A 17183-nucleotide genomic window follows, 5' to 3' on the forward strand; every position below is an offset into this window, starting at 1 on the left:
TACTCCCGCTGCTTCGCGGAGCTTGGCACTGGCGCTGCCTCTTTACCTGGATGAGACCGTCACCGTCCTACATCTTGCCGTTCTCCTCTGCGCCGGACCGGAGCGAACCAGTCCACAGACACGACACCGTTCTCCCGCGGCACCTGACATCGTCTCTTCGTTAACCCTGAAGAGGGAAAAAAGCCCACATACATACATACAGGTGTCCCAGGAGAGCGGACTGCTGTCGGAGGTAGGGGGGTGGGGGGGGGGCTGGCCGTATCTGTTGCCTGGGTGAATTCATTAACGCGTTAGCATCCAGCTAGCTAGCCACTGCCTTAACCTAACGTGACTACGGGGATTACACAGAAAATCACGAATGTCAGCTCTGGTTTGTGGTGAACGGTGCTCCACGGGAAGCTGTAGGAAATACCGGGGTCGGTAACGGGCCGATACACCGCGTCCAGAGAAAAAGACGGACATAAAAGGTTCCGCAATGGGTTTGATGTGAGAGCTAGCGGGCTAGCTTCTCAGAAAGACAGCATAGTCCGTGCTACATGGATGTCTGATTCCCACTGAGGTGTCTCACATCATGAACACACTGCTGGAGGAGGACCGCTACTAGACCCATACGATAATGGAGTCTTTCCTGCAGATAGCTCCCCACTCCCTGGCCATAGTGCTGTCCAGGGTCGGTGGTGGGGAGGCGGTGGGGGTGGCCGGGGTGTCGGAGAGCGACGAGCTGCCGAGGCACCACACTGGTTACGAGATTTTTGCCGATTTCAAAGCCGAGAATACGCAGCAGCATGTGTGGAACCAACGGATTACCGAGGCTGTGTCCGAGACATTCTTCCTGGGCTGGATAGACGAGCACGTCCTGCTGATCCAGGGGAAGGAGGACCATCTGGAGGTGCTCAGGGAAGGATGGATGCGGAGGTCCCTCAATCCGCCCCGAGGATTCACCATCAAGTACCTAGGTAAGGCCTCTGCACTAGAAATAGGACCTATGTGATATTATTCTGCATTGCAATCATTTATTTGAATTTTCAGGAATATTGTGAATAGAGAACATTGTAAGCATTTAATTTGAGTAACTTGAAAATACTGTTTATTATAGGCTTAAGTAGAACTGTGTACTGGCAAGAAAACCAAATAGCAATATGATATGATACATATCCTGATACAAGGGTGTCAACACATTGTTCTGTCATATATTGGGATAGTATAAACATGGCAATATATCGTGACCCCCCCCCCCCCCCCCCAAAAAAATATATTTTTCAAAAAACTCTCAAAAACATTTTTACTGTGTCACGTGAAATGAGATGTTAAGAATATGACCGATATAGTTGCATAGCACTTCAAATAATTGAAGAATTGATTAATTGCATTAATCCTATGCAATGAAATATTGTAATATTTTGGTGTATCAGTATTTCTTTGTACTCCAGGGGTTGGGGTTTAGGTGAACCTGCTGAATTATTATTTTTTTTTTATCATATTGGCGTTTCATCCACATGGAAAACAGTGTTTTGTGAGCCCCGAAATTGTATTTTTTTTCACAATGGGAAAATTTGAAAATGCCACCCTTGAGTTTTCGTGCAGACAGTCAATACACTACTTCGGGAAATTGATGATGTCACAGTCTCCCCTCTGTTTTATGTTGGCAGTCATTGTTGTTATCCTCATCTTGTGTTTGGAGATTGTCTCTTGGTATCTATCACTTTATCTAAAACTTTATTTACAAAAAAAAAGTTTGTGTGTATGCTTTATGCGCATGCTCAACATCTTCTTTGTTTTCAGTGTAGCAGTGTTACAGCGCCATGTACAGTGTTTTGGGGTGTGTTTTTGGGTGTTTTGTGTAAATGAAGACAGGAAAAGAAATGATATCTGAAATGATATAACATGGCATGAAATGATGCCATGTTAACATGGCATCATTTCATCATGACAAAAAAACAGATCATTTACGTTTTTAAATAAGCTTTGTTTCCACCAAGGGGTACATTTCAACACTGAAGGGTAAGGTGTGGAATGTTAATACCTAATATTTCTTGTGTTTCCACCTCAGGGTGTGTATGAGTGAGTGGAGGGCAATATCAAAACAGTGAGTGTTGCCAGTTAATCCAACAAAGAAGAATGTGACGAAATAAACACTGCTGGTAACCGATATAAGTCATTAAAGTGTAACTAAACCCCTAAACCACTTTTTTTCAAGCGTAATTCAGTGTATATGTTATCTAGTAATATTATTTCCTGATCCAGGTGCAAATATTCAAAGTTTAGTGGAAAAAAGTGAAATGTTACATGTTGTCATAGCAATCAGTGAATCTATTGCCTCTCTCTGAACAAACACCAGCCACTGCATTCAAATGCTATTTAGTCTACTAAAATAGACTAGTCTACTTTTTGTACTTGCATACTTGGGAAGTACACACTTGAGAAGTACGAAAACAAAAATGACATGTAATGTAATGTACGACTGGAGTACATACTCACCAAGTACGGGAGTACACAGGTACGATCTTAAATTGGAAGAGCAGCGTACTTCCTTGTTCTACTGATTGAATGGTGGGTGGCGCCAAGTGCTTAAGCCTCATTACTGCCACCTACATTGTTGATAAATGAACATATAAAATACTTTTAACAAATGCATATATATTATTATTTTCACATTTTAAATAAAATTTATTTAATTTATTCATTTTTTTTTGTTAAAATTTACAGTACCATGTGGAAAATAGATATATTCCAGCAGTGTAAAGTAGTATACGTGTGTGTGTATGTACTGTATATATGTATACATATATATGTATACATACAGTATATATAATAATAATACATTTATTTGTATATCGCTTTCCATCAAAGTGCTTTACATTACAAAATAAAAACATGCACCATATAATTTACACAATGACAAGATTAAAAATGATATAAAAATTAAAGAGAAACATTTAGTAAAATCTCATACACAGTAAAAACAGTGATCCTAAAACAGCATAACAATTTGAAAACAGGAAATGGACAGTTAAAAACTATTAATTAGGAGACTGATACACAGTAGTCAACAAATGCGCCTTCAGCTTTGATTTAAAAACCTCAACAGTGCTGGCCTGCCTGACCTCAAGAGGAATACTGTTCCACAGCATAGGAGCCCGAAAAGAGAAAGCTCGCTCACCAACTCTTTTCTTTTTGACAATTGGGACAACTAGGCGGCTGCTGTCCTGAGATCTCAGTGACCACGTGGGCACATAAACACATATTAAGTCTGATAAATAAGAAGGTGCGAGACCAGAAGCCAATACAGGACTGATGTGCTCGCATCTATTTGTTCCCGTCAAAATGCGAGCCACTGCATTTTGAACCATCTGCAGACCTCTGAAACTTTTCTTTGGCAGCCCTGACAAAAATGCATTGCAATAATCCAGCCTGGATGTCACAAATGCATGGACGAGCATCTCAGCATCTTTTAATTAGAGGATTTGTCTAATTTTTGTTATTTTTTTATTGGAAAAATGCTGTATGTGTGACCTCCTTAATGTGAAGATCCAGAGAAAGATTCTGGTCAAAGAGTACACCCAGATTCTTTACTCTATCTTTACAGTGAATAACACAACCGTCAATCTATATTGTAATATTGTCAAACTGATTGCTCAGTTTTACTGGTCTAACTGCTAACAACTCAGTCTTACCTGAGTTGAGTAACAGAAAATTTGCTGATAGCCAGGCCCTGACAGCAGTCAAACAGGCTGTGAGTCTATTCATATCAGACCCATTTCCTGCAACAACAGGCATGTATATTTGTACATCATCAGCATATAAATGAAAATGTACCCCCAAAAAACGCATAATTTGACCCAATGGTGCTAGGTACAATGAAAACAATTAGTGGACCCAATACATAACCTTGTGGAACACCATGCCTTAGAAGACAAGTCTCAGAAAAAACATTATTATGAAAGACACAATGATTTTGTTCCGGCAGATAGGACTGTAGCCATTTAAGCACCTGACCTGAGATGCAAAGTTCTTAAGCGTATCCAAAAGTATAGAGTGGTCCACTGTATCAAAAGCGGCACTAAGATCTAACAGAAGCAGTACAGATGTTGAATCTGAATCAAGGGTCTACCAAAATACTTTGGTTAAGGCCTTCTCTGTAGAGTGCTGGACACGAAAGACAGATTGCAGAGGCTCAAATAAATTATTTAAAGATAGAAAATTTAAAATTTGGGTGGAAACCACTTTCTGCAAGAATTTTGATAAAAACGCAAGATTTGAGACGGGTCTGTAATTGGCCATGGTGTTTGTGTCTAGATTAGGTTTCTTCAACAATGGTTTGACCACAGCATATTTGAAAGACACTGGGCAAACCCCACTGGAAAGTGAAAGGTTAATGATGTTAAGAACATAGGGTCCTAATATTGACCAAGACTCCTTGATCACCCATGCACGCAAAGGGTCCAGAGAGCAAGTAGTACTTCGATCAGCATTAAGCATTTTAGTTAATGTAACCAAGGAAATGAGTTAAAAATCAGAAAAATAGTCATCTTAAACACTGGGCATAGTGGCACTACAATTTAATCCACCACCGACTGAATATTGTGGTATTTTCGCCCTAATATCCTCTACTCTGTTATTAAAGTAGTCCATGAAATTTTGCGCTGTGAGATTAGTATAGAGGTCTGGCTGCTGATCTTGAGTTAGCTGGGAAACGGTATCAAATAACAATCTTGGATTGTTTTTGTTATTCATGATTATTTTGGAAAAGTAGGCAGCCTTTGCCGCAGACATCCCAGACTGATAAGTAGTCAGACTATCATGCCACATTTGATAGTGAACTTCCAACTTTGTGCTGCGCCACTGGTGTTCATGTTTTCTGCAGCTCGTTTTCAGTGTAATTAAAAGATCGCTAAGCCAAGGTGTGGACACCCCCGGGTTTTTACTGGAGCCACCACATCAAGAAGATTCAAGAGCGCCTTGTTGAAGTTTTCAGTAAGAGAGTTCAATGAAAGAGCTTGACTAAAAACTGCACCAACCACATCCGGCAATCTCAAATTAAAGTCATAAACAGCTCTAGGACCAATATAGTGAGAAGACTTCTTATGTGAGGACATCGTCTTAAAAGCCAACAATTTGGGGATAAAAAATATCAAATAAAATCAGTGAGTGATCTAAAATAGGTAAAACACAAAACTCCTTTACTTACAGAGGAAGACCATAGCCCAACACCAAATCTAGTTCACATCAGTGTGTCCACGCTGTGTGTTGGACCAGACACAAACTGTGTGAGATTAAAAGACTCAATGATGTTTAAAAAGTCTTTAACTAGAGGCTTGTCCTCACAACATATGTGAATATTAAAATCCCCAACAATCAGAATTCTCTCATAATGCAGAGTAATGCACATATTATATTTAAATGCATTTACAATGACAGTGTGACTTTAATATAAATCTAAAATTCAAAGCTAAAATAAATAAAACATTAATAATATAAAAACTTTCAAACTGTCAGGTCAAATGTTTACATTAAAACAACAAATCTATCGATCACACCAAGTATCTAATGACAGAGACGTCTGAGCCAGTGGATCATTTCATCAGGACAGGCCGAGGTACCTGAGCACCGAGCATCTGCTGATCACCTCCGACAACGTCGCTGCCAAACTATATGTCAGATCTTAATACACAAACCACATTTTTGAATTTATATTTGTAGTCTGTGCTGTTCCGGCAAAATGCATTCTGCGATACATGGCTTTCCCAAGTACGCTCAAGTCACCACTCAATACATACTTGGTAAAATGGGCAGAGCGAGAACACTTCCGGGTATGAGAATCGTACTCGCTGCTCACGTACTTGAGGACAAGTACGGACAAGTATGGATATTGAGAAAGGACAATATTCACAATTTAGAAGCTGAAAAATCAGAGAGCTTGTTTCTGTGACTGTAAAAACACTCCACTATCAAAATATTTGATGATTAATTTAGTAATGAATTAATTATCGATCAATCGTTGCTACCCTAGTAATGTCAGGAATTTGTTTTTGTAACACTGTCTTGGTAACATAAGTGAAAGCAAAGCTTACAGATAATGAAGGAGCCATTTATCACAATTGCTGACATGTTGGGGTGGAGTGGCTCAGTGGTTAAGACCGGTACCCTGTGTGTGAAAGACATCATGGGCGCAAGTTCGACTCCACCCCTGGCTGATTGTACCCAATTCCATTGTAAGTCCCTTTGGATAAAAGTGAAAAAAAATGTTCCTTTTTTTTCCACAAATATTTTGTAATATTTACACACACACCAAACCTGAAACAAAGCTATGACAGAACAGAAAAAGAGCTGGTACATTTGACCAAATCTACATAGCCAAAAATGTAATTTTGATAAAAAGAAAAAGGAAAGAAAAAACATTTACATGAGCTGATGTTATTATCACATTATTATTATCCCCGCTTGTGGGGATGTGAGGAAATTCAAAAATGTTGTAGACTGGTGACACAGTATAGCTCACAAATGACTTCTACCTTGATTCCTATAAATCCCAAATTGTGTGTTCTGGGTGTCTATCCTGCCAATTGTTCTCTGGCTAATAGAGAAAAAAAGATGGTTGATTTGTGTTTACTACAGGCTAGATGCTCATTTGCCCTGTGCTGGAACAATGCTAATGGTCCTACCCTCTGCCTTTGGCTGACAAATCTAACATCAAGTCTGGCTTTAGAAAGACTAACTTATATTGTCAGGAAAAAATCCTCTGCATTGAAAGACATTTGGGAAAGATTCTTAGAACATCTAAACATGGTGATATTGAAGATGCTTTGTAAAAAATGTGTGCGTGTGTTGTGATGTGATGTGATTATTTGATGTACCTTGGATAAAAGTAAATGTTCAATGTTTGCTGTGTGATGGTTGTTGCTGGACTATGTTTAATATGAAAAAATTTAATGAAGACATGTTTTTTTTTTGTTTAAAAAAAAAAGATAACTTGTGGATTTTCTATACATAGTTCATCTTCATCAGTTTCATAGTCAGACATATCTGTTTAAATTCCCTCACCCTCTCTGACTAAACAGCTGAAACACAAGTACTTATGACTTGCGTGGCGTAGTGATACAGGTCAGAAAATAGTGCCAAACTGATGGCGCGATCTGACATACTGATGAACAGCAGTTTTGTTGTTCAAACTTGCATGCATGTTTGTGGTTTAAAACCCGTTCTGTGACCCCAGTTCTCTCATTGAACTACTTTTCTCTCTATCTCTGTATCAGGGGCTGGATATGTGGATCAGGGTGATCCTGAGCCACTGAATCCATCACAGCAGTAATGCCCCATGGCAAATGTATAAGAGGTTAAAGGGCAGTCTCCAGGTGGTAACATAACATTTTGGTGAATAGGCAAAATGGTTGTAAATATGCATCATCAGAATAATTCTCTTTACATGAAATGTCAACATATCAATAACATCAATCTCTGCAAACAATATATTTCTGTCCAAACAGTTGCTTTGGTGGATAGGTTTGTCAAAATCATTCAGACATTTTGGTGGTGATTAATTGCCACACAAATAATTCCATTTAACGATGAAATGGAGCTGTCCCAGTATTGATTTCTTTTTTCTTACCACACAAATATGTAAAGCCATTAATACCACTGTGATTATTACCAGTAAGATGTGTTTAAATAAGATGGAAGAAAAAAATAAGATAAAAAGCTCAGCCAATATGAGAGAACCAGAAACCAAAAAATGATTTACTAACAAGCTATTTGTCATCAATCTGTGATTAGCTTTTCTGGCCCTGTACCATAGCTGTGGTTCAGAGAGAGAGAGAGAGAGAGAGAGAGAGAGAGAAATCCACAGACCAGTCACATGAAATCTGATATCTCAGTTTCAGCAGCTGATCTAACAGCTGACTGCATTACACACTCATGGTGCCATCAGCAAACCAACCTGTCCTCTGAAAAGTATCATGTTGATGTAATATAATGTAATGTAATTGTGGATAGAACAACAGTTAAACTGTTTAGAAACCTTTAGAAAGAAAGTCATGATGATCTCAATCAGCATTGATTTAAATTCAGCTTTTTAATGTAGTTTACTTGCTTTAGTTATAGTTGGAGGCCCCACCATATTCAGCACCTAAATGACTGGGTTTAAGCCATGTTGAAACTATTATCTTCTAATACATTTAGTAATAACAGAGATTTTAATAATGGGATAAATATCTTTCACCATCATATAGTCTAATTTACAGCTTAAAGTTGTGGAGGTGGTTTGATTTATAAGGTAAAAACATTGTAGGCTTTACTGAGGAATTACTCCATGTTAGCTGGGATTGGCTTTAGCTCCCCCCGTGACCCTCAAGTGGAGGATAAAGCAATAGAAAATGAAAGAATGAATGAGAAATAATTCCACAGTAACCTCAGACATAATGTAACTCAAGTAATCTGAGAGAGAACTAGACTTCTACACCTCCTGCTGGGCTGCTATGGGCAGTTCTACTTAGCTATTGTGCATGTACAGTGCCCTCCTATAGTATTGGAACAGTGAAGCTAATACCTTTGTTTTTTGCCATAGACTGAAAACATTTGGGTTTGACATCAAAAGATGAATATGAGACAAAAGAAGAACATTTCAGCTTTTACTTCCAGGTATTTACATCTGGATCCGATACACAACATACAAGATAGCACATTTTGTTTGAACCCAGCCATTTTTCATGTGAGCAAAAGTATTGGAACATGTGACAGACAGTTGTGTTGTGTTGCCCAGGTGTGTCCTATTACGTCTTTTATTCAAACAATAAATAGCACTGAATGTCTACGCTCAGTTTCAGATTGGGTAGGATAGGTTTTGCAGACTGCATTTAGAAGTGGAACCAACATGAAAACCAGAGATCTGTCTATGGGTGAAAAACAAGCAATTGTGAATTTGAGAGAAGATGGGAAATCAATCAGAGCCATTGCACATTGACCATAGTACAACCATTTGGAATGTCCTGAAGAAGAAAGAAACCACTGGTGTAGTAAGCAACAGATGTCAAACAGGTAGACCAAGGAAAACATCAGCAGTTAATGACAGAAACATTGTTAGAGCTGTAAAGAAAGAGCCTAAAACAACTGTTAGTGACATCAGCAAGTGAAGATATCACAATCTACTGTTCGCAGAAGACTTCATGAACAAATGTACAGAGGCTACACCTCCCACAACTAAAAGTTCTGGGACAAAGTTTTATGGACTGGTGAGACAAAGATGAACTTTTACCAAAGTGATGGAAAGCCTAAAGTTTGGAGAAAGAAATGATCTGCTCATGATCCCAAACATACAAGCTCATCTGTGAAACACAGTGGACGTAATGTCATGGCTTCTTCTGGGATGAGCTCATTAATCTTCATTGATGATGTAACACATGATGTTTTCAGTCTATGGCAGAAATAAAGGAATTGGCCTCACTGTTCCAATACTATAGGAGGGCACTGTATATGCCGTTAATGGAACGATTGTTAGAAGTTAATATAATAGACACATGACGGTTCAACACTGTCTCAGTATTACTACATGCGCTGTAGACAGTAGTTAGTCCACTGAAGTTAAATTTTTTTTTTTTTTTCTTTTTCTTTTTACTATTTTGCAAGGTGCTGCACGGTTGGTGTAGTGGTTAGTGCTCTTGCCTTTGCAGCAAGAAGACCCAGGTTTGAGCCCCGGTTGGAACAAGGGCATTTCTCCCCGCGTGTGTGTGGGTTTTCTCCGGGTTCTCCGGCTTCCTCCCACAATCCAAAAACATGCAATATGGGGATTAGGTAAATTGGACACCCTAAATTGACCATAGGTGAGAGTGAATGTGGCCCTGTGATGGACTGGCAAACTGTCCAGGTTGTACCCCGCCTATTGCCCTATGTCAGCTGAGATTGGCACAGCACCCCCCGCGACCCTTTGGTGGAGGATAAAGCGGTAGATGATGGATGGATGGATGAAAGCACCAGTCTTATACAGACTGCCTTTATCAAATTCCTGTGTTGAAGTGGTTTGTTTGGATCTAAAGTGACCTGTTGTCTCTGCTGGCTGTGGTGTGGCTGTTTCACTCTCAGCATATTGTTTAGGACACCGTCTCTTTGCGTTGAAAAGGTTTGACGTGCTGCCATCCGACATGCGAACCATGTCTGTGCAAACTTTGCATTATTTATAATAAAATAAATAATGTTTGTGCCTTGTTGTTTGGGGAAAAGCCAAACCAGTTCTATATAACGCAAGTGGAGTTCTCCTCCACCAACTCCTCCGTTTTCATTTTCAGCCATACCTTCCACTCTGAATCAAACAGTGTGGGGATTGAGAAATCCACAGCGGCATGCGTGTGTGCGCATGTGTTTTCTTGTATGGGTATCTTTGTATGGGTGAACACCAAAAAACTTGTATACCTACCAACATTTTTGGAAAGTGAGGACATTTTGGCTGGTCCTCATATTCTGACACCCCTAAGAATGGATTTTTCAGGGTTAACACCTCGTTTTAGAGTTAGGGTTAGAATAAGGTTAAGGTTACAGTTGTGTGTGTCTGTCTGTGTGTGTGTCTGTGTCTGTGTCTGTGTGTTGGGGTTATGGTTTCTGCCCTGATTAACACTAACCCTTACCCCCTAGGGTTAGGGTTAGGGGTTAGAATTAGGTTAAGGTTACAGTTGTGTGTCTGTGTGAGAGTGAGTGTGTGTGTGTCTGTGTGAGTGTGTCTTTGTGTTGGGGTTATGGTTTCTGCTCTGATTAAGAAGAAGAAAGGACGGAGTGCAGTGAAATTCTTGCCACCACCGCAGGCATGTGTACACACACAGTGATGGACTTTCACTCATCCAGGCAAAATATTTGACCTTAGTGCATTTGTTAATCTTCTGGTTTGTGTAATGAAAATATGATGAGCACTATTTATAGGCACAGTAAAGACTATGGTGAAGGATGTTTTGGAATCTGAAGTCTCACAAGCCATGTTTCCACTGAGTGGAATAGTTCAGTTTGGTACAGTATGGTTTGGAGTAGTACAGAAATAACTAGCTCCTTCTGTCAATGGGGTTTGTTTTTGGGCACATTTACTGTATCTCTCTGGTTGTGAGCAGCATAAGTCAAAAAGTAAAGGCCCTGGTATACTTCCCAAATACTTCATGTGCATGACCCGTTTTTGGAACCTCTGAATTTCCATCCCACTGATAGGTGGAGTATTAAGCCCCGCTCACCAAGAAGAAAAACCTTTTCGACAACAGAAGAAGTAAAGGATAGTCACCCAAGCCCAATCTGTCGACCCTTGAACCAGCTGACACTCCAAGTCCTCTGCCTGACGAACCTTATTTTCTGTGACTTTAGAAAAGAAATGAAAAGCACACAAATGTTGCATTGGAGCCTTTATAGCAGAGTGCTGTGTGGAACTGGGCAATATATTGATATTTTATCAACATTGTCACATGAGATGAGTCAAGATGTAATCTTACATTTTGGATATTGTCATATTGTCACATGGTATCTGTGATGACTATTCCTGTGTTTTAAAGGCTGTTGCGTTAATAATTGTTTATTATATTGAATAAATTAGTGAAATATACTAAATATTATACATGAAACCCATTTATTGATTATAAAATACATGGCATTGACAAAATTATATAAATTATCACTTAATAACATGTCTTATTATCAGTAGGGCTGCAGCGATCATGATGATCTTAATGATAGATATTAATCAATTACTAAATGAGTGGTTTTTTATAATAAAAAAAAGCTTCTTAAAGTAAATACTTTGGTTACTTTGCCCTATGTAACAACAAAATCATCATTTTGAGGTTTGAATTGAACACTGATCAACATTTTTCAATATTTTCTTAAATTTTTATAGCGCAAACAACCCATCGACAGAAAGAAATTGACAGATTCATCAATTATGAAAATAATATAATTGTTTGTTGCAGCCCCAACTTAAAGCCTAGTTAATTGTGTTAGGCAGAATTTGACTATTTTTATAGTTAAATTAATTGTTTCTAACGCATGTAAATATCCTTTATTTAATATTGGTATTGCTGTTGTTGTTGTTATTCATAATAAAAATCCAAAGACATAAACCAGATTTTATTTGAAATGAAATGTAATATTATTTTCAGATAATTTAATCCAGATCATAAATATTTTATAGTATATTTACAGTGTATTGTCACTCTCCATTGAGAAGCACAAACATCTCAAAAGAAAATGTTCCTCAATATATATCTTGTATATCGGGATGTAGCCTAAAAATATCCAGATATCATTTATAAGCCATATCGTCCTGAGTTAGTGCTGTGACCGCAAGGGTGTGTCCTTCACCTCCTGAGCAATATTCATGAAATGAAAGCAGAAGCAGTCATATTTTATGTTATCACAACATTACAGTTTCATTGTAGCAGATGATTGTATCCAAAGACATGCACATTCACTAACAGAATTATTGTTTTTCCTTAAGAATAATGTCTTTTCACTTTTAAATCAGTCAGGCCCAAGGTCTGCTCTACCACTGACAGTGTAAAAAAGAAAAAAATACAAGTGTAGCTGTTGCAGATGCCCCATAAATTAGAATTAGGGCTGCAACAAGTATTCGATTAATCAATTATTAATTGTTAACTGAAGTAATTGTCAACTATTTTTTTCCCTATAATTAAAGCAAGCTTTCTTTCTTTGTCTTTTTTCAGCTTTCAGCATGTGAATATTTTCTGTTTTTTTGTGAATTGTGAAAATAATCATTAGTTGCAGTCCTGAGTATGGTCATGTGTGCACTGGATAGAAGCTACTTTTTAGCCTGTTATCCAACCTTTTCCCAGAAGGCAACAGTTCAGTAAGGTGATGTCCAGGGTGGGATGAGTTTTGAAGAATATTCTACATTTTTGTGAGGCAGCTTTTTTGGTAAATGTTCTCCAGGGTGGAGAGAGGGCAGGACATGATTTTTCAAGCTGTGGAAACAGCTCTCTGGAGTGCCTTCTTGTGTGCTGAAGAGCAGTTGGCAAACTAGCCTGAGATGCAATAACGGCTCACTTTGGAACTGGTACAACATTCAGGACAAGAGCAGAAAGTCTTTAGTTATTCCTCCTGGAGATCCTCCTGAATTGGAGGTGCTGCTGTCCCTTTTCCCCAGTGCGATGGTATTTGTATTCCACTAGAGATTCCCAACCCATCCACTTCCAAGTGGAAATTTCTCGTATGTAGGACATAATCACTCCAGTGACTGCCACTGTTCCTATCAGGGATATTGACCATTTTAAAGGACCGGCTGAAAATAGGCCCTATTTTATCACTGTATCAGAAGACGGAGACAATTTTGATATGTAGTGTCACATGCAGATCAAAAAGAAAATCATGTCATAATATACTTTTTTACATCATTCGTTATCAATAAATATCATGGTATAATATCTTAACGTTTTAATTGCTCAATATACTGTATATTTAGATATAAAGCTACAGGTTGTTTCTCTGGATTCATGAAAAGTTCTCTTCTCAAAGGAGAGTGACAATACACTGTGAATACACTTAAATAAAAGTATCTTCTGTTTATGATCTGTATTACTTAATATACAGTTTATACTTTTCATTTCAGATAATACTTATTAAGTATTATCAGGCTTATTAATGATGGCTCTTATCATTGAGATAAATGTTACAAAATTTATTTCACCTTTTACCTTGTGTTTTGTGTTTTTTTAAGTAATCATCAATTGGTGTGATATGCTGATCCCTTTTTGACTGAGGGACATAACTCCTTCAATCACAGCACCATGATCCTGCACCACTAAAACCAAGTTTTAAGAATGTGAATTATAACATTCAATGCAACATCAAAAATCCAAATTGTTTTTTGTTTTCCTTTTCTCAAAGTGTAGACATGGTGGGTCATTTAAGTTATGTTTTATGTTGAATACTCATGGTATTGTATTGGTGATGTATTGGTAGTCAATTATTTGCCATTAAGAATTTAACAGATTAAGAATTTATTAATTAATAACACTACAGCATCTGCTTCCTTCTGTTTGTTTGTCATTTCCCTGGACCTCACATACCTTGTAGTTATGACTTCTTCCAACAGAGGGCGCATAGTAACCAAAGTGCAAAAAGCAGGAGTAGCCAAAGTTGTTTTTTTTCTTCTTTTTTTAGAAGAAGTCAAAGTGCATGGAAACAAATATGAAGCTAAACTAAGGCCTTATCCACACACAAACGTGACTTCCCCGGTACCATGTTGTTCCTTTTTATTCTTAAAAAGTTTTGTTTCAATAAATGACTTCATACACACAAAAACCCAAAACTACTCTCCTCTAAAAGGACATGAAAGAAATGTTTGTGGATGTTATGGAATGAAGTAGCGCTCCATCCTCGCATTGAAAAAAAAACACAGATGCAATATAAAATACACAACACATATTGCTACATTTCATTTTATATAGATCTTCCTCTAATCACAGTCATTCTGAAAACCCTGAAACCCTGAAACAGCAGCTTGATCTTCAGTGGAGTTACACACATAGTTAAACATCATTTAGGATTATAAACACAAACTGAAATTAGCATGTGATCCCTAAAACATATTAAAACTATATTATGTTTCATAAAAAATGTATTTACTAGGATCTGAAAATGAAACATCATTAAACATCTCACTTGTGTGTGAGTGGACACTGGGCTCAATCTGTTTAAACACACTTCAACACGCCTCAAGCGACAAATAAATTAATGATTTGATTACATTTTTGTACATAAAGTTATCACCACGTTGCAGAAACTAACGTCACATTCGCCAGCTGTTCCAATTATGGCTGCATGACACACTCACGGTGCGGTCAGGTGCCACCAGTGTAACAACCATCTGCAGAGCTGACAACAGCCAAAAAATACATCAACAAAGGATTATTATATACTATGGAAGCATATTGCTACCACACCAGCAAAATACAATCAGAGCAGTATCAAGTTATAACGAGTGTTTTAATGTAATAGTTAGTTTTTACAATATAAGTATATTGTTCTTATCACCCTAATTCTTTAAAAATAGAGCTATTCCAGTCATGTGGTGAAAATTCTTAGAATTTGAATATCTATATTTATAATATATTTAATGAAAATTAAAAAATCTCAATGTCAGTTTTTTCCAATATCATGATCTGAGTTTACTGAGTTTACAGTTCACATGTGTTGCCTTGGTTGCAGTGTGTGTTTCCTTTGGTCAGTGTGCTGCAAACTTTAGAGCCCTGTGCTGATGTACTTGGCATCCATCTTTCAAATTGTGTGCACGCTGACACAAATCTGAGCTTTTCCCTTAAGAACACAAATGGGCTCACTGAGCAGCCATCAGCAGGGCAATATCACGGTAGTGTCTGTTAATGGGCAGCGCTGCTGTGCTTTGACTGATAGAATAAGAAATGGAAGGAGTTAGACAAGTGAAAGAGAGACAGGAGACATTACCTTTTCTCTTTTTTGTGGAGTTCTCTCTTACACATCTTCTATTACCCCTTTGCTCAGCTGTGTGTATCTGCTTTTTCCATGTTCTCTCTGCTCCCTCTGCCAGCTGAGCAGCCTCCTTTCTCCTGGTGTCTTTTGTATTTGCAGCCCCTCACTCTGTCCCTCCTGCATTTCTTTCCTCTATCCATTTGCTTCATGGGCTTTTGTCTGTCACACAAGGATTCATGCTTGTCTTTTTCTTCTCTCGCAACCCCATGACCCCTTTGACTGACTTAAGCCGCGCTGCCCCCTCATCATTCATGCTTTGGCTCCAACCAAAGACCAGGAAATAATGCAACAGGCAGAGGCACCAGGTTAGGCTAACAGCTAACCACAGCTAGAGCAGTGTAGACAACAACTTGAGTTCCAGCTAAGCTTGTGCTTGTGCTTGTTGTATGTGGGAGAGGGTGTATGGATGAATCAGAGAAAGAGGCAGCAGGTGTGTGCAGAGTCGCTGCACAGTTTGCTCTTCTCAACTTTCAATGGTTCTATGGACCTTTGGTCGTATCAATTCTTTTGGTTTTCATTCAACTAATTTGCTGCCACTAATCTTCCATAATCACATTAAATTTAGGAATTCCAAACTTGCAGCCTAAGGTAAACCATAAGGCCCAAAACATTTGATGATAGAACATGTGTATTTGAGTCTTGTCCGTAGGCATGGTTTGTCTGGAGTCTGCCATTCTGTGGGTTAGGATGGAGGAAACCAGCAAAAGTCAAAGGCAGAATTGCATTGTAAAAATAATTAAAAGCACAGATATAATCAAACCACAAACTTTATTTAACAATCAGGTCAGATCAAATTAAACAGCAAACATAAAACCACACAAATTAAATATAAATATAAAGTGTAGTACTGTCCAATAAAAATAAACAACATTTTAACCCACTCACAGAAACTTCTTAACACTACAACAACAAATATAATCCAATGTGAACATGACAAGGCTGTCGACGTCCTCGCATGTGAATGTGTGTGTCTGTGTGTCATCGCTCCGCCCAGGGATATGGCTGAAGGTAAAGTGGTACGGCTGCACGGACAGGTACCAGCGGGTAATCCGTGCGTTTGTGTCCCGCATGCGGTCCATCCATTTCTCATCATACTCTACGCTGAATCCTAAATGATCACACACAGCCGACTTCAACGAAAACAGTGCCTCTTCACTCGCCATTGTTTCTACACTGTTCAGGCAGCACTCAGCATTTACATGCGCAGCACTGATCGGCTCCGAGGAAATTTAGTGATGTCGGATTGGCTCTGAAGGCGGCATGAGCACTGAGCCTGTACAGTGTGGCACCTCTCTCATGTCTCTGCTGCTGAGTGGATGTAATTGCACAGCATACACGGCTGTACAAAGTTTTGATAAAGTTTGTGATGGGCCGAGACGTACCGAAATACTGTTGTTGGCCGCTGTGTATTGAACCGAACAGGGCAGTAAAATACTAAATATTGTTGCATTCCTAGTCTGGATCCGCAGGTTTTTAGGGTTTGGTAACATTTGGTATTTCCCACCCATCGCTGCAGCTTACAGTGACTCTGCTGGCAACCCAGGTGTTGAAGTGCTACAAGCTGTGTTATTTGGTGGTGCTGGCATCCTCTGTGGTATATTAGGTATCTTCCTAGAATTAGAAGCAGTGGGCAGCGAATAGGGAGCATGGAGTTGGGTACCTTGCACAGAGGTACATCAACCCGTTGACCTGGTGGGGACTCA

General features: G+C 38.7%; 1 protein-coding gene across 1 annotated transcript in view; it reads left to right on the top strand.

The window, feature by feature from the left end:
* The first annotated feature begins 317 nt into the window (after window positions 1-317).
* The window catches only part of LOC131472505 (storkhead-box protein 2-like), a 41266-nt gene continuing 24400 nt past the window's right edge, over window positions 318-17183 (top strand). The window contains exon 1 of the mRNA XM_058649774.1: window positions 318-956. Within this exon, the coding sequence (XP_058505757.1) occupies window positions 617-956 (340 nt within the window). The 5' untranslated portion in view covers window positions 318-616. The remainder of the gene's footprint in view (window positions 957-17183) is intronic.

Source organism: Solea solea, chromosome 14 (genome assembly GCF_958295425.1).
Source record: "Solea solea chromosome 14, fSolSol10.1, whole genome shotgun sequence".
Lineage (NCBI taxonomy): Eukaryota > Metazoa > Chordata > Actinopteri > Pleuronectiformes > Soleidae > Solea > Solea solea.